A 21,206-nucleotide genomic window follows, 5' to 3' on the forward strand; every position below is an offset into this window, starting at 1 on the left:
AAGTTGTTGCTAGAGAGAGTGATTGACATTGGAATGGGCTGCCCAGGGAGGTGGTAGAGTCACCATCCCTGGGGGTGTTCAAGCAAAGCCTGGATGAGGCACTTAGTGCCATGGTATAGTTGACTGGACAGGGCTGGGTGCTAGGTTGGACTGGATGATCCTGGAGATCTCTTCCAACCTGGTTGATATTACGATTCTATGACTTAGGACTACCCTGAATGCACTCAATAGATGTTTAAGTGCTTCGCCGAGTGGATGTTGTGTGAAAGGAAAAAGGGGATGTCCTGATATGGTACACTGCACACATCACTTTGGCAGTATTTAATGCGGCTCCATATTATGAAGTTAATAAGTTGCCTACCACAGCTCCAGGTAGAACTGTGACATTCCTTTGCCTTTGCTGGATATAGCCTGTAGCAGAATTCCTCCTCTGGGCAAGGCTGAACAGTAAAACATAGCTTGGAAATCATAGTAAGAGTTGCCCATGTATGTTCTCAGTGCACAAGTGTGAGTGTAGATGTCTGTATCCCCTGTGATGGGCTATTTCAAAACTAGCTGTAGTGATACCAGCAGCAAAATATGGGCATTTCAGCAGTGACTGAAAATGAAAAAGCAAGATTTAGAAGAAAAATAACAACCTGAAAGCTACCAAAGAAGCTATAGGGCAGATGCCACCCAACAAAGTTGGAACTCCCAACTTAAGTTCCAGCTTAAAGCAAGAAGACAATACCTCAGTTTAAGATGGAACTGTTGCTTTTCCCATAGGTCTGAGCCTACCCTAACACCCACTTACACATATTGCCTCACTTGGGATACAGCAATAAAAGGTTGCCTTTTAGCCACAGAGCCTAGAGGAATTTATAAGTTATGTGAGTTTTCTATACAACAAAGGATTTCTTTCACGAAGGCCAAGCTAAGCAACAAGTTGCTTTGACATGCTGTCATGAGATAAGGAGGCTGGGCACCAGGAAGTGAAATGTGACCAGGAGGTGGAAACACTTAAGAAAGCAGCTGCCTTGAAAAGCAGCCTGCAGCAAGTAGCAGTCCCTCAAACAAGAAACGGGTTGGAGGTGGAAGATGGAGCAGATGACTGTGACAGCAAAGAGGCAAAACATTAGAATGGGTGGTGTGCAGATGAGCAGGCAGACCACTGTGCTTCAAGACGATGGAGTTTCCCTGTTTTATAAGAACAGGATTATTAAACTAAAATTGTATGTTGGAAAATGCACTTTTGCTCCCTGTGGCAGGACAGCAGCAGGACAGCAGCAGGATGTCAGGCTTGGCCCCCACCCATCCCTCCAGCCAAGGGGGTGGCTGTCTTGGCTCCTGTGCTGTCTCAGCCCCGTGATCATCCTTACAGTAGCACTCCAGCTTGAAAGAGAGTGGAGGACTTCTCTGCTATGAGAAAACAAACCAGGGGGGAGATCATACAAAATACTAGGGAAAAAATTAGTTTGAAGTAAAATGGAAAACTGAAGCCGCTCTTGACATCAAGGGTACCCTTAGGACACCGGCTCAGGCCTTCCCTCTCTTCCCCATCTGCCTCCTTCCCGCTTTGCAGCACAGCTGGGGACTGCAGGCAGCCGCTGGTGCATGCGGCGCTGTCACTTTCCAGCGTATGATGTCAATACAGTGCCTTAATGTGCAGCGCACGTGCAGGGCGCCCGGACACCTTCCTCCCTCCCCTCTTCCTCCCCACACACGTCTTCTCCGCTGCTCTCGCTGCACTAGCAGCCTTTCCCGGAGTGCCGTGTTACCACCGCAGTCGCGAGTGGCTGTGCTATCGCCCCAGCGCTCCGCGCCCTCCCTCCCGCGGCCAGCGCTGACCATTCCCATAGCCAAAGCCGCTTTAACTCGGGGCTGCCGCCGCCTGCCGCAGCTCGCCGCACCATGTGCCACCGCCACTGTCCTCCCCCCCTGCTCGCTAAGGACGCGCTGTGGCACAGCCGTCTGCCTCTGCTGCTGCAGTCATGCAGGTTCGGATTACTGTGCACGCTACTGATGTTGAGCTCCTGTCGTGACCCAGCGCCCCATAGGAGGAGCAAATGAGCTGAAACGTCAACGCAAAAAATTATAGCCATGCGAGCTATCCCTGCGCTCAGCTGCTCGGAGAGTGCATACATGGCTTGTGTGACAGCAACAGCACACAGAAGCAGCAATGAAACGCAGTTAGCAATACAGCTGGGAGACAGGCAGCAAAGCAGGCACTGGTCCAGTCACTAAAATGATCCTACCGTGAGCCAGCCTGCAGTGCCTCCAAAAGTGGCTGACTACTACACAGAAGCCCGGCTTTCTTTGCAGTTGCTCCAGTTCCCCTTGGGTGACCGCAGTGTGTGCTGTGCTTTTATTTTTGTTTGCCTTTTTCGTTCCTTTCCCCCTCACCGCCCTCCCCACCCGTCTCCCTCTCTCTCCTCCCGTGTCCTTCTCTCCAGGATGGCGGAAGCAGAGTTGCACAAGGAAAGGCTGCAAGCCATAGCAGTAAGTCGGCTTGATTTTACTTGCTCTTTTGTCCATAGCGGTGGGTTGCAGGGGGAAGAGGGGATTCTGGCAGGGTGGCTGGGAAGCGCCCGGAGAGCGTGGCTGTTGTGAAGTTGTGCGTGGAGTTCCCCGTTCGGGAAACGAGTGGTTAAAGTCTTCTTTGCAGGATTTGGCGGAAAAAAAGGGGCTCTGAGGAAGAGCTGACACGTGCAGAAAAAAATTGTGAATGCACAGTGGCACGCTTAAAAGATTGATGATGGAGAAGAAAAGAAGGAATAAGTGGGGAGGAGGGGAGAGTGAGGAAGAAAATCAGTACTCTGCTGAAAAGACATTTTCTCACAGTGGGAGCTTGAGCTTAGCTGATTAAGAAGTTAAAATGATCTGCTGCAGGGTGGCTTTTACTGCAGAAAATAATTGTGATACTACTGATTTTTAAGGCAATCAAACATAAACACTGCATTATCAAAATTGCATAATTATTTGATCTACTAGTTAAGCTGTCACCTCAGCTCCACAGCTAGGTGCATTCTTTCAGACAAATTCCCTCCCAAGTTGCATCCTGCAGGATTTTGCACCATTTTAGCTAAAACTTTAGTTTCACATTTAGTACCATAATGTGGAGTGAGCCATGGGCTTACTTGGCACAGACCTCAAAGGAACATGGGCAGTGACACCTGGTGAGTATTGGGCCTGGGTGCTTAAAACCCACCATCATCCCAGCACACAAAAAAATTGCCAGCTCATCTTCTAGCATGGCACATGTGCTGTGTCAAAAGGCCTGTGTTTCCGTGGGCACTGCCAGTCTGCCAGCCCCACAGAGCCTGCCCTTGTTCAAGTGACACCCAGCTCTTCTTCCCCATGGCTGAGACGTTGATGCAGCTGTGCTGGTCCCAGTTGGATGGCACGGTCCGTGCCGGGGACCGCACACCTGGAGGTCTGGAGGGAAATGACAGAAGATGGCAGAGTCCACATGCCATTTGTGTTGCCTTCCCTGATACCCCCAGCGATCAATAGATGCCACATTTTACTGTGGCAGGCAGAGATTACAGATTTCCTTTGTAGTAAGAGGAATGGCTGCTGTGGCTGCTGTTTCTATTGCTGCTGTTTCAGGCTGTTTTCTTTAAGTCCACTATTCCACAAATAGGTCCAAGATGATTTATCCAGATGTAAAACAAATAGATTGTTGGTTTGGGGTTTTTATTTTTGTTTGGATTTTGTTTGTTTGATTTTTTTTCCCCCCTACGAAATATCTGTTGGGAAAAAAAAAAAAGGCAAATGATATCATTTAATATTTGAGAGGCACTATAGCTGTTCAGTCTGAAAGCAGTGGAAAGCAGATGCATATTTTTAAGCTGGTTCACAGTTTTCTGTCAGCGCAGCACTGCCAGATCTCTGAATGGAAACACTGGGAGTGTTCCCCTGGAGGCAACCCTCGCCACTGCCTCTGGTTTGGGAGTCCCCTGTAACAGAGCTGTACTGCAGAGTGGCTGCTGTGCATAGCTGTGCACGATTTATGTTACTGCTGCTTCTTTTGACTGCCATATAACCGAAAACCAAGCCTCACCCATTTACACTCCACGTGATGTGCTTAAACCTTTCACCAAAGTAAATCAGATGCTGTGCCTCTTGGAGCTTTGCATTCCATACCAGTGAGGCCACTATGGAAGTAAAATTATCACCTGTTGCATTGCATCTTTTTACAGTATGTTTATGTTAGTGCAAGAGAAAGACTTGAGAACCTAGTTTTAGGGTTTTGTATATATATATATTTTTTGTTGCTTCTGTTTCAGGCAATAAATAAAATATAGTATAGTAATGTATGCAGTGAATTAGACAGAAAGAATTTTACTTCAGCATCAAAAATACCTAGCCTTATTTTAAACTTGAGTATGGGCCCATAAACTGACTTGTTGCTGACTTGTTGCTCTGCAGAGCAAGAGGTTTTTCATGTAAGTTTGTTAGGTTACTTTTCTTCTGTGCTTAAGCTGCTGCAAATATTTGTCAAAATGAAAAGAACATTTCTAGTGTCAGCTTTGCTCCACCAGGATAAGTGGCATGACACCAATTAGGCATTCCTTTCTTGCCACCAGTTGGCTAAATAAGGTCAATCCTCAAAAGCTGCATGGCCTTTCCTAGAAAAAAAAATGGCATTTTGGTTCAAGTTGGCATTCCCTCTATTTTGCCACACCGCAGTATCTCACTCAGGTGAGCAGAAGCTTGTGCCAGCACTCTTTAACCAAGCTGGTTGAATCTAGGTATCACAGTATCACAGTATCACAGTATCCTCAGGGTTGGAAGAGACCTCACAGATCATCAAGTCCAACCCTTTACCACAGAGCTCAAGGCTAGACCATAGCACCAAGTGCCACGTCCAACCTTGCCTTGAACAGCCCCAGGGAAGGCGACTCCACCACCTCCCCGGACAGCCCATTCCAGTGTCCAATGACTCTCTCAGTGAAGAACTTTCTCCTCACCTCAAGCCTAAATCTCCCCTGGTGCAGCCTGAGGCTGTGTCCTCTTGTTCTGGTGCTGGCCACCTGAGAGAAGAGAGCAACCTCCTCCTGGCCACAACCACCCCTCAGGTAGTTGTAGACAGCAATAAGGTCACCCCTGAGCCTCCTCTTCTCCAGGCTAAACAATCCCAGCTCCCTCAGCCTCTCCTCGTAGGGCTGTGCTCAAGGCCTCTCACCAGCCTCGTCGCCCTTCTCTGGACACGCTCAAGCATCTCAACGTCCCTTTTAAACTGGGGTGCCCAGAACTGAACACAGTACTCAAGGTGTGGTCTAACCAGTGCAGAGTACAGGGGCAGAATGACCTCCCTGCTCCTGCTGACCACACCATTCCTGATGCAGGCCAGGATGCCACTGGCTCTCTTGGCCACCTGGGCACACTGCTGGCTCATGTTCAGGCAGGTATCATCAGCACTCCCAGATCCCTCTCTGTCTGGCCGCTCATATACAGTAAGCAGTCCATTTACCATTGAGACTTCTACACACTATTTGCCTGTACATTCATGCTTGCTTCTATAACCACCACAGCAAAATGAGCTTGCAAGGAGGACAGGTAAATTTTAAGTGTGCATCACTGATTACTAACAAAATCCAGCCACGGAAACAGGAATCTTTGCACTAGAATGCTGATGCCTTTTGAGGAGATTTTGTACTTTGTAACTCTGACTAATCACGGTTTTAATGTGTGGCTGTCTCACACAGAGGCAAGTGTCAATGGGAAGAGGGGGGGAAAAAAGGTCTAACTGCTAAGACAGTAATGTAAACCTTGATGAGCATGAGTTTGCCACTTGTTTCGCCAGCAGCAAGTACTTAGCCTCTCTGTGCATTCATTTTCTATCTGTGAACTGTGAGTAATAGACTTTGCCCTTGTCTCAGAGAGCCGTTAGCGATGCATGCAGGATTGAGGAGAACATGAGTGAAATCGTTTACCAAGGCAAGAAACAGCTAAATAAGTCTTCAAAAAAAAAAAAGAATGTGCTATTTTGAAAAACAATTATGCTTTTCATATATGTAATTTTAGTACTATTGTACATGCTTAAGCTGTGTTAGCTTCTGTTAGCTGTTTCCTAAAATGAACAAACTGAATATATCAAGACTCAGAGCCCTCTGGCAGTTTGGTTTGGGAAGTAGGGAGGTCATAGAATCATGGAATCATGGAATCATATCGGTTGGAACAGACCTTGGAGGATCATCTAATCCAAACACCTTGTCAAAGCAAGATCACTTAGAGCTGGCCACACTGAAACACTTCCACTTCAGTCTTGAAAGTCTTTAGAGGAGGAGACTCCACTACCTCTCTAGGCTGCCTCTTCCAGTGTTCTGTCACCCTCAACAGGAAAAAAGTTTGTCCTGATGTTGAAGTGGAATGTCCTGTGTCCCACTTTGTATCCGTTGCACCAGTGAAGAAGAGAATGGCTCCTTCTTGACACCTACCTTTCAGATATTTGTAAACACTAGTAAGATCATCTCTCAGTCGTCTTTCCTCCAGACTAACCAACCCCAGATCTCTCAGCCTTTCCTCATAAGACAGATAACCCAGTCCCTTAGTCATCCTTGTAGCCCTCTGTCGGACTCTCAAGTATATCCTTACCCCTCTTCAACTGGGGAGCCAATAGCTGAACCTCCCTTAACCTGGTGGACCCACTGCTAAAAGGTAGGACTCAGTTCTGTTTGGGAGGAGAGCAAACATTGTGTCCTGGGGAGTTTCTGTGATGACTGGGAGTGATGGGAAAGCAAACCAGATCCTGGCTGCATCTAGAGAAGTGTGGCCAGCAGGTCGAGAGAAGTGTTCCTCTTCCTCTGCTCCGCACTGGTGAGACCTCACCTGGAGTACTGCATCCAGTTCTGGACCCCCTATTAGAAGAGGGATATAGATGTGCTGGAAGGTCTCCATAGAAAGGCCACGAGGATGATCAGGGGACTGGAGTACTTCTCTTACGAAAAGAAACTGAGGGAGCTGAGGCAGTCCAGTCTGGACAGGAGGAGGCACTGAGGTCACCTTATTGTGACATTTCAGTATCTGAAGAGGGCCTACAAGAAAGCTGGGGAGGGACTTTATATGATGTCAGGTAGTGATAGGATTAGGGGGAACAGAACAAAGCAAGAAATGGGTAGATTCAGACTGGATGTTAGGAAGAAGTTCTTCACCATGAGGGTGGTGAGATTCTGCAACAGGTTTCCCAGGGAAGTGCTGAAAGCCCCATCCCTGGAGTTGTTTAAAGCCAGGCTGGATGAGTCTCTAGACAGCCTGATCTAGTGTGAGGTATCCCTGCCCATGACAGGGGAATTGGAGCTAGATGATCCTTGTGGTCCCTTCCAACCCTGACTGATTCTATGATTCTATAATCCCTCCTTGAGCAGAGGTCACATCTCCTTGCTTGGTTATTGTGGGTCACAGACAGACACTGGTAAATCTTGCAGCCGTGCCACAGTTCCATTAACATCAGTTTGTGCATGACCCTGAATTACTACAGCACAGATCTGCTGCTTTATTGCCAATGGAGATGAGTAGTGCCCACTCTAAACACTGTGGGAGGATGCCTGTCAAAAGCTGTCTTCTCTCTGAGCTTGTTCCTATAGCACACTTGAGTGCTTGTGTCTGCTCTTTTGCTGAAGGAGGGTGATTAAAATTTTGAGTGAAAAAGGATGCATTTTTGTGGCTTTAAAAATATGCCTGCTGCAAGTTGCTCAGAAGGTTGGAATGTGAATAGTCCCAGAGGAAGCAGGTTTGGTGGCCATGAGACAGGTGAGCTGAAATAAATTTATCACATTTTTGATAAATAGATAATTCCACAATTAATTTTTTTAATGAACCCCTACTGCAGAAATCTCACTAACAGATAGTGATCCAAACATAGTCAAGCATTTAGGAAATGTAAATATTTCACATCACCTAGCTAGCAGTCATAAAGCTGGGAAGTGGGGGTGTTGAGTATGCATGAATCTGGGCTAAGTTGCATGCAGTGAATGTGTGTTACCCATACATCAGGCGAATTAGAGGCAACCATTGAGGGAAAATACTAAGGAGAAATCACCCCCAAGAGCAATAACTAGTGCAGGAGCTGGAGGAGGTGTTCAGATTAAGATGTCCAGCCTACAGATGCAAGTGGAAAGCCACTAACATGTACTGATATTTTAGCAGGTGAAAACAATAATGATGGCTACTATTTACCAGTGCCCAGCTCAGAGAAGCATTTTAGAACAGTAATCATTAACATTCAAGTAGCCATGCCACACAGTCACAGAATCACAGAAGCATTCTGCTTGGAAAAGACCCTCAGTCTAACTGATAACCCTACTCTACAAGGTTCACCCTAAAGCATATCCCCAAGCACCACATCCAAAAGACTTTTAAACACATCTGGAGTTGGTGTCTGAACCACCTCCCTGAGCAGCCTGCTCCAATGCCTGACCACTCTTGCAGTGAAATTTTTTTCATAATGTCCAATCTAAACCTACCCAGTCACAGCTTGAGGCCATTCCATCTTGTTCTGTTACTCTTTAGCTGTGATAAGAGACCAGCAGCAGCCTCTCCACAGTGTCCTTTCAGGTAGCTGTAGACAGTGATGAGGTTTACCCTCAGCCTCCTCTTATTCAAACTAACCACCCCCAGCTCCTTCAGTGATTCTTCATAAGATTTATTCTCCATGCCTTTCCCCAGCTTCATTGCCCTCCTCTGCACTTGCAGCACCTCCAGCACCTCCACATCTCTCTTGTAATGAGGTGCTCAAAACTGAACACTATACTCGAGGTGTGGCTTCACCAGAACAGAGTAGAAGGGGACAATCACCTCCCTGTTCCTGCTGAACTCAGCATTTCTAATCCAAGCCAGGATGCCATTGGCTTTCTTTGCCACCTGGGCACACTGCCTGCTCATATTGAGTTGTTTGTCTGTTACAACCCCCAGGTCCCTTTCAGCCAGGCAGCTTTCCAGCCACATTTCCCCAAGCCTGTAGCATTGTTTGGGATTGTTGTGTCCCAAGTGCAGGACCTGGCATTTGGACTTGTTGAAGCTTGTGCCACTGACATTGGCCCATCGACCCAGTCTATCTGAATTCCTCTGTGGAGCCTCCTGCAGATCAACACTGCCACCTCACTTGGTGTCATCTGTGCACTTACAGATGACATGCTCTGTGTCTTCATCAAGGTCATCCATAAAGATGCTAAATAGAAGCGGTCCCAACAGTGAGAGCTAAGCAGCACCACTTGTGACCAGCTGACAGCTGGATTTAACCCCATTGACCACCACCCTTTGGGCCCTTTTGTCCAGCCAGTGCTGTGTCCAGCAGAGCTGTGCTCAGCCAAGCCATGGGCAGCCAGTTTGCCCACGAGAGTTCTGTGGAGAACAGAGTCAAAGGCTTTTTGAAAGTCTAGGTAGACAAAATCCACAGTCTTTCCTCATCCAGTAGCCAGGTCATCTTGTCATAAAAGGAGATCAAGTTCATCAGGCAGGACCTGCCCTTCATAAACCTCTGCTGACTGGGCCTGATCCCCTGCTTGATATGTAGGGGTGCTTGAGGTGACCTGCCAAAGATACTATTGTCAGACAAGAACATTCTTGATTTTTCTATGAGATTGAGTTTATTTAGGATCAGTGCTGGGCCCAGTCTTGTTCAATATCTTTACTGATGATCTGGACAAGGAGATTGAGTCCAGCATCAGTAAGTTTGCAGATGACACCAAGCTAGGAGCAGGTGTGAATCTGTTGGAAGGTAGGAGAGCCCTGCAGAGGGACCTGGACAGGCTGGATGGGTGGGCAGAGGCCAATGGGATGAGATTGAACAAGGCCAAGTGCAGGGTCCTGCATTTTGGCCACAACAGCCCCAAGCAGTGCTACAGGCTGGGGACAGAGTGGCTGAAGAGCAGCCAGGAGGAAAGGGACCTGGGGGTACTGATAGATAGTAGCTGAAGATGAGGCAGCAGTGTGCCCAGGTGGCCAAGAGAGCCAATGGCATCCTGGCCTGTATCAGGAACACTGTGGCCAGTAGGACAAGGGAGGTTATTCTTCCCCTGTACTCAGCACTGGTGAGGCCACACCTTGAGTCCTGTGTCCAGTTCTGGGCCCCTCAATTCAAGAGAGATGTTGAGGTGCTGGAATGTGTCCCAAGAAGGGTGACAAGGCTGGTGAAGGGCCTGGAACACAAACCCTATGAGGAGAGGCTGAGGGAGCTGGAGTTGTTTAGCCTGGAGAAGAGGAGGCTCAGGGGTGACCTCATTGCTGTCTACAACTACCTGAAGGGAGGCTGTAGCCAGGTGGGGTTTGGCCTCTTCTCCCAGACAACCAGCAAAAGAACAAGGGGACACAGTTTAAAGTGGTGCCAGGGGAAGTCTAGGCTGGATGTTAGGAGGAAGTTTTTCCCAGAGAGAGTGATTGGCATTGGAATGGGCTGCCCAGGGAGGTGGTGGAGGCACCGTCCCTGGAGGTGTTCAAGCAAAGTCTGGATAAGGCAATTAGTGCCGTGTTCTAGTTGACTGGACAGGGCTGGGTGCTAGGTTGGACTGGATGATCTTGGAGATCTTTTCCAACCTGGTTGATTCTATGATTCTATGATCTAGCATTACTTAAATGTAGTGAGGTGTTTTACTTAGAATGGCAGGACACTGTTTACAAATGGCCCTCTCCTGTAGCAGTGGAGTCTACCTAGGGTGTGTTAAGGACTGGCTGACAGGTCTGAAAAGTTGCTCTGAGAGAGAAATGTTACTGACCAGACAGCAAGGCAGGGGAGAATTTAGAGGAAGCAGCTTTTCAAGGCTTGAGGGTGTGCTTTATTGTACTTGGACGTAGAGGAAAATTCAAACCTGACAGTGTGCAGGTAGCATAAAGAGTGGTGGAGGAGTAAATACAATGACAGAACACAGTCCTTCAGAGCAGCTTTCATTCTTTGGTAAATGAGGTCCTCCATTTAAGGGAGTCCTTCTCACCTACGTACAGGGAGGCCTATTGTAGGATCACAGTAAGGAAGTCCAGGGCCAGCACTGTGGCTGAGAGCTCTGCAGTCTGAGCAGTGCTGCCTGTCCTAAGGGACTAGAACTAGCATGGGAAATAATTCAACATTAGGGATGAGGAAGGGTTCCTTGTACTGCAAAATAGATTAGTTTCACCCCAGTTATACCTATACCAGTTAAGGGTTTAGAGTCCTTCCAAAGGGGAGGCAGGTGCACATGTGTTTACATGGAGCAGTACAGTAATTTTTCAGCAGTTATCTTTTGGAAGGGTAGTACCAGTGTATTTTCAGTATCACAATTACTGGCAGCTTAGGCATTCTACGTTTCTGGGTTGGACACTCAGCAACTGCAATGAGCAGGTGGTGGAGTTGCCATCCCTGGGGGTGTTCAAGAAAAGCTTGGCTGAGGCAATTGGTGCCATGGTCTAGTTGACTGGCTAGGGCTGGGTGCTAGGTTGGACTGGATGATCTTGGAGGTCTCTTCCAACCTGGTTGATTCTATGATTCTATGTTGTTAAATCACAGGCCACTTTGACAATTGTAACAGCTTTAAAAACTCAGGTTACTTTTGCTGCAACACAGTGAAAAGTTGTCACCAGCCTCACCACCTCTGCACTCCACTAATTCCCAATATCTGCAGTTCTGGATTGCACATGAAAGCATAAAGTGCTTCATTAGTACATCCACAAGCATGATCATGTGGTCTCCATAAATTTCAGAAAAAATATTGAGAGAAAAGCTAATGTCTCTTTTTTCTTCCCATTCACCCCCCAAAAATTTGAACTCCTGACTTACTGACCTTGTGCCCAAGGTTGTTCTGTTGTAACACTTATCTGTGATTTTTGTGAGTTCTTCTAGAAGGCAGTGTTCATGAAAATTAGAGATCACATAGCGAGATGTGACAAATTAATTTCATCAGCAGTTTCCTACTTGCCACACCTTGAGTCCTGTGTCCACTTCTGGGCCCCTCAATTCAAGAGAGATGTTGAGGTGCTGGAATGTGTCCAGAGAAGGACAACACAGCTGGTGAAGGGCCTGGAACACAAACCCTATGAGGAGAGGCTGAGGGAGCTGGGGTTGTTTAGCCTAGAGAAGAGAAGGCTCAGGGCTGACCTCATTGCTGTATACAACTACCTGAAGGGAGGCTGTAGCCAGGTGGGGGTTGGTCTCTTCTCCCAGGCAACCATCAACAGATCAAGAGGACACAGTCTCAAGCTGTGCCAGGGGAAGTATAGGCTCAATGTTAGGAGGAAGTTTGATTGGCATTGGAATGGGCTGCCCAGGGAGGTGGTGGAGTCACCATCCCTGGAGGTGTTTAGGAATAGACTGGACGAGGCACTTAGTGCCGAAGTCTGGATGACTGGCTAGGGCTGGGTGCTAGGTTGGATGATCTTGGAAGTCTCTTCCAACCTGGTTGATTCTATGATTCTATGATTCTATGTTGTGATGGTGAGTTATTACCCTAGTTCCCTATGCCTTCACTTAGAGAGTAATGATTTTGTTATTAAAACACATGATCAGATCTGTCCGAATTAATTTTCAGACTTAAAGCCAGCAGAAAACAAGAACAAAACCAAAAAACCCCATCAAAATGTGGAAAGAGTAGGCAAGCTAGGACTTTTTTGCTTGAAAAATAGCTGAGTGAGAAGAATCTGCAGAAATTCATGAGCTTATCGAGTGTTACACAGAGAGAGAGAGAGAGGATAATGAAATACTTCTCACAGCTTTTGGCACTACTCACAGCTTTTGGCACAAGAACCAGTAAATGTCTAAGGAGGGTAGCAGTTGTGGACTAAACAAAGAGATGTTCTTCCTAAAATGAGTTGTTAACCCAGAGAGCCCTTCTCTCCAGGATGTAGTGGATCTTCATAATATATCTGGATTTTAAGAGAACCCAGACACATTAAGGGGAGTGGAATCCATGAAAGACTTTCTCATTTAATAGAAGTAATTTTTGAGTTGCTAGAGGCTGGCAGAAAAGTTTTGTCATAGTCTTAAGTTCTGCTTTAGGCACTGGAATAGAATGGAGTATGGGTTAGGATGTCTGATGCAGTGTAGCTATCCTGTGTACTCAAACACATTCCTGGAGTAACAGTGTCTCTAAGGTCTTTCATGAGTTTTGGCTCCAAAGAAAGACTCTCTTGCAATTCATCATGAAGCTCATTTGAATGTTGCTCCTCTATGGTTTCATCAAAAATTTCAGTCCACATTTTTCACTTGTTTTCCTATTTGCAGCTGTATTTATGGCTCTCATTAATCGTGACCTTTCCTCTGCCATCTCATTCTTCATTGTTTCTAAGATCCAAGTATCTGAAATGGAAAATCCTCCTGTATGTTTTCTCTTTTCATATTTTAAGCTAAAAAAAAAACAAAAAAAAACAAAAAAAAAAAACAAAAAAAAAAAAAACAAAAACAAAAAAACAAAAACAAACAAACAAAAAAAAAAAAACAAAAAAAAAACAAAAAAAAAAACAGAGAGCTAGTGATACCATAACAGATGTCCAGAGTAATGTATGGTGAAGAAGACCTGGTGAGATGGGGAAGAGTCTGTGTCCAGATTGAAATATTTTTGGAAATGGGTTTATTATGTGTAAACTATCGATTGTCACAAATTAAATTATTTATATTTTTAATAGTTTGTTGTTAGTTGTTGATTTTTTTTTAATGTTTTTGCTGTTGTTGTTGTTAGCACAATATGAACCCACGAGGTTCCTGTTAACCTCAGTGGAAATCACCTGTGGGAGAGAAAATGTTATGTTTGTATTTGCTGTAATGGATGAAGAGAGATTTCCCTGCATACAAATCTGCAGCCCAGCCCTGGACTGCAGCACTACTATGAGTCAGCTTCATGGCATACCTTGCACATTAAAAACCCCTGCAAAGCACAGTTATATCTTTTGATTTCTGGAGCATATGAAACACTGGGAATTCATGCACAGTGTGAGAAATATTGTGGCCTTTGGCCATTCTAAGCCAAATTCCAGAGAAAAATGCCTAAAATGCCTGAAAACTGAAATTACTGCCATGGGTTTTATCTGTGCTTTTTTTCCTTAGGAATGTTTACATGACAGCAAAAGAAGCAGAAATGTGGTGAAAAAATATTGCTGTCAAGGTATCAGTGAAAACTAGGAACAAATAGAAACCAGAAACCAGCTTGCTTTTGAGAAATTTCTAGACAGTCTCCAGACTTACCCAAACTCAACTGTTTAAATTTAGAAGTGTTTCCACAGCACATTCCTAACCCTTAACACATCACCAACATCTCTCAAGTCAGAGAAGGAGCTGAGATACTAGATTTTGTTTTGTGCCTTTCAAAATGTGTTTTCCAAGAGAAGCTGGAAATAGGTGAAAAGCTTCAGTGATATTACTGTTGGTTCTGATAAAGTAAAATGTTTGTGAAAATGTTACATTTCTGGAAATTATTGAACAGCTCTAGACTGAAGTGTAATGTTATGGACAAATGCCACATGCTGTTGTAGCAGTGGGGCAGAAGTTCGTGTGAAGCCAAGGGTGAGACTTTGGGATTTATGTGCTGTGCTAAAAGTGATGGATAGTTGAGTGGCTGGGATGAAGGTAGGGTGTGGCTGGAAGCAGATGTACTGTCAGTCTATTCTTAAACACTCCTCCTCTTTCAGGAGTCACTCCCTGTGTTTAACTCCTTAGGTGCTTGTAAGGAGTTTTATTCTTGTCGAGAGTGAAGTGTACTCTTTCATCAGATGAATCCTTACAAGTCAGAGTAACCAGCAAGATGGTTGGTCTGCAGCGTGTATTTGGGAAAGCACTGGGCTGTGCATGTGTAGTAAATTATGAAAGCTCACAGCAGGAGTATATAGCTTCTGTGCTTTTTGTGAGTGGATTCCAAAGAAATTTGCAGTCATTTCAATGTGTTTGTTTATTGATGGGGAAAATGGAGCTTGGCCAGAGGATTTGTTTGCCTGCTTCATCAGCAAAACCAACAGAATTGTGAGTTCAATCCCGTGCTTCCTTATTTATGTAGGATGATGCTGAAATGTGGTCATAAACTTTGCCCTCTCTTGAATGGCACTTGGGCACATCTGTGCCTGTGTGTGCTGAGGCTCAGTTAGGAGGGAGGATGCCCTTCAGGAGGAGGACTTGGGAGTTTAGGGCTGCTGCACCTACCTCTGCTCTAAATTTCTCCAGCATAGACAAGCCCTTCATATTACAAATTTTGATCTGATTAAAACACACACTTGCAAGGGTTAACATCACCCAACAAGTCCAGTGGCAGTGAAGTGGGTATGATCTTTTGGCGATTGCACACCAGGTCTGTGTAGCTCTCAACACACAGATGCTTTTTGTTACTTAGCTGACTTGCAACAAGGCTAAGAGCTGAAGACATGTAAAGCTTTCTTGCTCTTCGCCAGTAAAAACAAATCCTGTGCACCAAAAAAAAAAATGAATAATAAAAGGCCAACAACCAGCTCATTCTGGGAGCTCCTTTTGGAGAGAGACAGACCTGCTCTCTCCCATGGGTTACTGCCCTCTCCAGGTGGTGCAGAGGTTAAATTGTTTATTTAGGCGGTGGTCTTGATTGTTTTGAGTTGCAAGATCATTTGATCGACAGGTGGTCCTGATTGTTTTAAGTTGCCAAGAACATTTGATCGACAGGCAACAGTTAGCAAGGTGGGGCTCAGCGCCACTGCAAAGCCTAGCAATAGCAGGTTGCTGACAATCAGCTGAAGATTTGGAACAGCAGAGGTGTGCTCAGTTTTTTAAAAGTATGTAGTTTGAAAGAAAGCCATCACTTTGCCATCAGAGGGATAAAGAAAAGGTGCTTTCCAGCCTTTTCAAGACACGTCACTGCCAGCTTTTCTGCTTCAGACATGTTCTTTTGCCATGCAGAGTTACAAGGAGCACTGCAGTAGAAAGAAATGACCTGGACAGGTAGTGGCTAAAGAGCCTCTGAAAATTGCAAACGGGAATTAGAAGGCAGATTGATGTGTAATTTATGGCTGGAGGAAGAAGAGTTGAGCAGCCCATAATGCTTGGTGCAGTGTCACACAGCTGCAGTCTCTTTATGGCAGCAACAGGAGTGAGTGCAGAGCTGAGATTACTTGGTAGCAGATAACCGTGCTAAATAAATGCAGGCGTCTGGCTATTAACTATCTGAGTGCCACATGCTGCAGTGCCAGCATCAGACTGACTGGTCTTTCCCAGTGGGCTTCCTGGAGAGAGAGGGGATGGAATACACATGCACCTGTACATGCACACACACTCATATGCACACTTGTTAACCTCCAGTGGACCAGGTCTATGCTATACCATGTGCTGGATCCTTGGACCCACTCCCACTGACATCCCTGAGTTTTTAAAGGCTCCCTAGCCATCCAGCTCTTTCCCATTGGGAGCATAAAGCAAGCATTTGTCATCCAAGGTGTCATTAAATTTATGATAACTGCAGCAGAGGAGACTGCATTGTCTCATACCTGGCTTTGGTACAAAATTACCCTTGGATGTGCAGGGAAGTTCTGGCAGCTCTGTGCAGATAGGCTGGTGTTGGGGAGTTAATCCCTTATCTATTTTGAATTCCTACCTATATTGACATAAAAAAAACCAGTACATAAAAATACATAACAACATTGGTTGTTATGTATTTATTCTTAACAAATATATGCAAGCACTTGTTACACTTCGGAGAAGAAGGCTCCAGCAGAAGGCTGATTCTTTTTCTGGCATTTTAAACTGCATCTTTAAGACCACTCCTTTTGGCAGAATTAACTGCTGAATTAAGGATGTATATAGACTCACCCCAGCATCGTGATGAATTTAATTAATTGTTCTGGTTAAGAAGGAACTTCTAAGCAGCCAGGGGAAAAAAAAAAACAAACTCCATATTTTAAGAGAAAAAAAAAAACAAAACCAAACAAGAACACAACATCATAAAGAGCTGTATCCCTTGTGCTAAATTTACACTAGTTATTGGTGAAATCTCAAAAAATACAAAATTCAGGCAGAAACCCTCATGAGATAATTGAAACTCATCTGTGAAATAAGGAATCATTCACACGTTTCATCCTTTTCATTAACTGCTCCCTGATCTCCAGAGGAAAATAAGAGAATATAAGTGGTTTACAGATATTTTTGTTCTTATCATATGTGACATTGCATATGATGCTGAGCAAAGATTTTGATGAGTTTGCCACTGAACAGGTCAGACCTTCTCTGTGAATTTTTCAGCAATTCATGGGACTGAATGTCTCACAGAGGAGTTGTTCCAGAATCAAAGTTTCCAATGTAGACAACTCTTTAAATTAGTGATTTTTAAATGCACTTTTACAACAGTATAATAATTCATAATTCAGGAGACAAGGTGTCTTTTAAAGGTTATTCTGTTGCTGAGAGGAGGAATGGACAACACTACTGAATTGGAGAGAGATGATAGTTTGTTGTTTTTACAGAGCTCAATGCAGTGGGAAGAATTCCCATCTTCATTTGGCTCCTGCCTCTGTTGGAAGTGCTGGCCAATCCTTACTTGCCTAATAAATCACATCACATAAATGCAGCCCTGAAAAGCAGATATAAGAAAACCAGACTAGTAACTTGGTGATGAAATACCTACAGATACAGTTTCTACTTAATGTTGGTCTGTGATGTTGTAGGGCAAGCCACCATCCTTGTTTAGACACATAAGGTGACAAAAATAGTCTCTATTACTTTGGAAACCTGTATTCCTTGGTGAAATAAATCCAGTTTACACTGATGTGGTTAGCATTGACCATGTGGCTGTGTGCAAGTCATGGGTGGCTAGCTGCAAGGTAGTAAGATGCAAAAAAATTGGGTGGTCCTGGTTATATGTTGTCATTATCTGTATGAATTGGAGGGTGGTTTTACTATATTCCAGCCCTGTGCCACTGAGGGCAGAAGTAGGTTGTCTGCTTCCCAGAACTGCTGGTGATCTCACTGACCATAAAGCCACACCTGCAGGGCTTCTTGTGTGGTTCATCCTTTTGGTTATGTTTTGGGTTGAGTTGGAACAGGAGTAATTCTGTTCTGTGATCTTACTTTTCAGCTCAGTCTCTCCTGCCCTTACTGCAATCAGTGGCATGTTTCACAGATGATGGCTGCTTTTAGCAATGATAACACTCAATGTTTGTAGTTACTACCGAGGATTGGTATGCAGACCAAGGTCACTTCTGAGTCTTATGTACCACTTTGGTGGTGATGAATAAAACACTGAACCTGCAGGGAGGAGTGGATAGGACAGGTGACCCTAAACTGACCAACAAGATATTGCATATATGGCATCTTCAGTATAAAGCTGAGAAATTGTGAGGGTTAAGTGCTCTTCTTCAATGGACAGCATCCATACAGCCTTCCATCATGGTCCACGTGTTCCTCAATCCAATTCCAGAATCCAGCTCCTGAACTTGTTTCTTGTCTGCTGCTGAGTCCAGTCTGGGTCTTCTCCAGTGCCTGCTCCCAACATCAGGGGTGACAGTTATGTAAATGCCATGAGGGAAATTGATCTTGATAGTTGTTTTGGTATGTGTATATTTAGTTCACCATTTCAATTAGTCTTGGTTTCCAATGAATGAGTGTCTCACTTTCATTCCCTTTCTCTTCTCCTTTGGAAAGAGAGAGGAGTTAACAGAGAGCATATGTCACTTCTCCAGCCCTAGCCCTTGACAGGCTGAAAGTGGCACACTGCTGGAGGAAATTTCAATGGGAAGGTAGATTTGCTCTCATTGGTGTTGCTTTGTTGGTCACATCTCTGTCTAGCAGAAAGTAACAGCTCCAAAAGAGGCTGGAGAAGTGAAGCAAGAATATATAGGAAGAATATGCAGACTGGGTCTGACTTTTTTCCTGTTCTAGACATCGTTTCACAAACTTAGATTAGATAATGCAGTGCAGTCACTATATCTCTAATCTGTTTTTTGCTGGAAGGGACTTTGAGCACATGTGGGGAAAAAAGGAGTTTAAAATGGCACTGGCAGATTACTAGTCTTTTTCATACCATGTCTTCAAAACAAATGAAAGATTATGGACAATTGATAGATAGCAGCACTGAAGAAAAGATGGTAGTGAATAATCCAGTGACCGTTACTCAGCAGCCCCATCCATCATGGAAAAGGCAAATAGGCTGATATCAGTAAGCAGAAACAGCGCCTATAATGCACGTGAAATGGTGCTCTGGTCAGACTCATGCTGGGTGTTCATCCCCAAGAAAGACATGGGCCAAATGAAGAAGAGTCCAGGAGAGCCAGAAATTATCAGAAGGGGAGGAAATTACTTTTGAAGAAAGACAGAATAAGTCAGAATTGTGTGGCATAGTAAAGAAAATAGTAAATTTTAACTGGACTTCTTTAAGGTTAGGAAAAACTTTTTGTATTCCTCCTAGGGTGGGCCACCAGTATTTTTCCTTGCTTTCAGATGTTGCTCAGTCATCTGGTGATAAGTAGCCTACATATAGAAAGTTGTCCATCTGGTAATTTTTCTTGCAATACTAGGCACAATGCTTCCATGAAACTTGTCAGGGTGAGATATGAGTGCTTGGAGACCAAGAAGAAAAGAATTCTCTTACCACAGCAAAAGAAGTCTGAATCTGCATTGGTTTGTTTTGCATTTTACACAGGCCAAGTGCATGGGTAGTCAGTCACTGGAGTTCAGATACGTTGGATAACACAATCGTGTTTGAGTACATAGGATTAGCTTTTTATTGGTTTTAGACCACAGAGCTCTGTCCTGGTCCCAACCAAGTTAACCAGAGTTTTACTGTCAGTTTTGATGGCAAGCAGAAATTAACTCAAGCAGACACAAACTGTCCCTGTAAGTGTTCACATTATTTCTGAGTCTTTTATCACCATAAAAATCACCAGATATGTGCCAGATAGCACACCTAGATCTGAATGTTCCAAGACAACCAGTTAGAAGACTGAGAGTAAATAGAGAAAGTGGGACTCCTCTAAACTGGAGTGGTACATGTTTTGGCACTTGCCACATAGTCTTCTCAGTAGTAGTGCAGAGGCACAGCTAGAAGTTGGCTAAACTCACATTCTGAAAGTTCAAACTTCCATGTGAGAAAGAACTAGGATTTTAAACCCTACACATTCTTACTCACAGGAACAGACAGTTTTGAGGGCCTGAGCCTCTTGACAAGCACTGCTCTGGGCATCTCTTCTGTGTTGCCAGAAGTCAAATTATTTATTAACTTGCTAGAATAAGCATCCTATGCTTTACCTGTTCTTTGTAAGGAAATGCTGTTTCAGTCCAATCTTCCTTCTAATAGAAAGGTTCTCTTTGGCTAAAAATGTTACCAATAGACAAAAAAAGGGGGAAAGAAAGTCTTGGGTTTTTTTTCCAGTAAGATGAAGGGGAGGGAAAAAAAAAAGAAGCAGGGGGGAAAGTGGAGGGAAGTAAAAACTATATTTTTTCAATTGCAAGGAAATCATGTTTACAATTTCTTTGTTGATCCTGGAACATGAGAGACTGTGAAGGCTTACCAAGCTGTTATTTCCCTAATACCCTAGTCTTAAAATCAAAGGGAATGGAAATCCTGCCCTTCAGCTACTGTGAAGTAATCTAGCAGGAGCAAATCAAACCAATACTAACATTGACTTCCATTGGTTTTCTCTTTATCCAATGTAATTGTTTTTTGAGTTGCCCTTGCAATTCAACACTAAACTTTGCACTGAAACTTTGGAGCAGATCTTTGGGATCTATTGAAAGACTGGACTATGAGTCACTCATAATCTGAGGGCAAATTAATTGTCAAAGGACTTTAGAAAGCTCAGCTTCAGGTGAGCAATTTCTTTGTGGCTGCCTTTTGACCTATATGTGCAGTAAGCCTTTCAACATGCATTAGTGTAGGGCAACAGGTGCTCAGAAGATACCACAGCCTTACAGAGTACCTTTCCTTTGTTTCTGTGTTTTAAGACAACTCACATGATATTTAAGATACTAATCAGAGGGAGCTTTCACTGCTGATGTGCTGTCAGTATTGCACTCTGTTTCAAGTGCTGTCTCCTTTCTTAGCAAAATCTTTTAACTTGATGAAACCACACCTAGACCATGAACAGTGTTATGTTTGCTTGTGGATGTACTAATGAAGCACTTTATGCTTTCATGTGCAATCCAGAACTGCAGATATTGGGAATTAGTGGAGTGCAGAGGTGGTTAGGCTGGTGACAACCTTTCACTGTGTTGCAGCAAAAGTAACCTGAGTTTTTAAAGCTGTTACAATTGTCAAAGTGGCCTGTGATTTAACAACATAGAATCATAGAATCAACCAGGTTGATCATCCAGTCCAACCTAG

General features: G+C 44.5%; 1 protein-coding gene across 1 annotated transcript in view; it reads left to right on the forward strand.

Moving 5' to 3' along the window:
- Window positions 1-2,397: 2,397 nt before the first annotated feature.
- Window positions 2,398-21,206, forward strand: part of PALM2AKAP2 (PALM2 and AKAP2 fusion) — a 340,888-nt gene continuing 322,079 nt past the window's right edge. The window contains exon 1 of the mRNA XM_064176851.1: window positions 2,398-2,478. Coding sequence (XP_064032921.1) covers window positions 2,434-2,478 — 45 coding nt within the window. The 5' untranslated portion in view covers window positions 2,398-2,433. The remainder of the gene's footprint in view (window positions 2,479-21,206) is intronic.

Source organism: Pogoniulus pusillus, chromosome Z (genome assembly GCF_015220805.1).
Source record: "Pogoniulus pusillus isolate bPogPus1 chromosome Z, bPogPus1.pri, whole genome shotgun sequence".
Lineage (NCBI taxonomy): Eukaryota > Metazoa > Chordata > Aves > Piciformes > Lybiidae > Pogoniulus > Pogoniulus pusillus.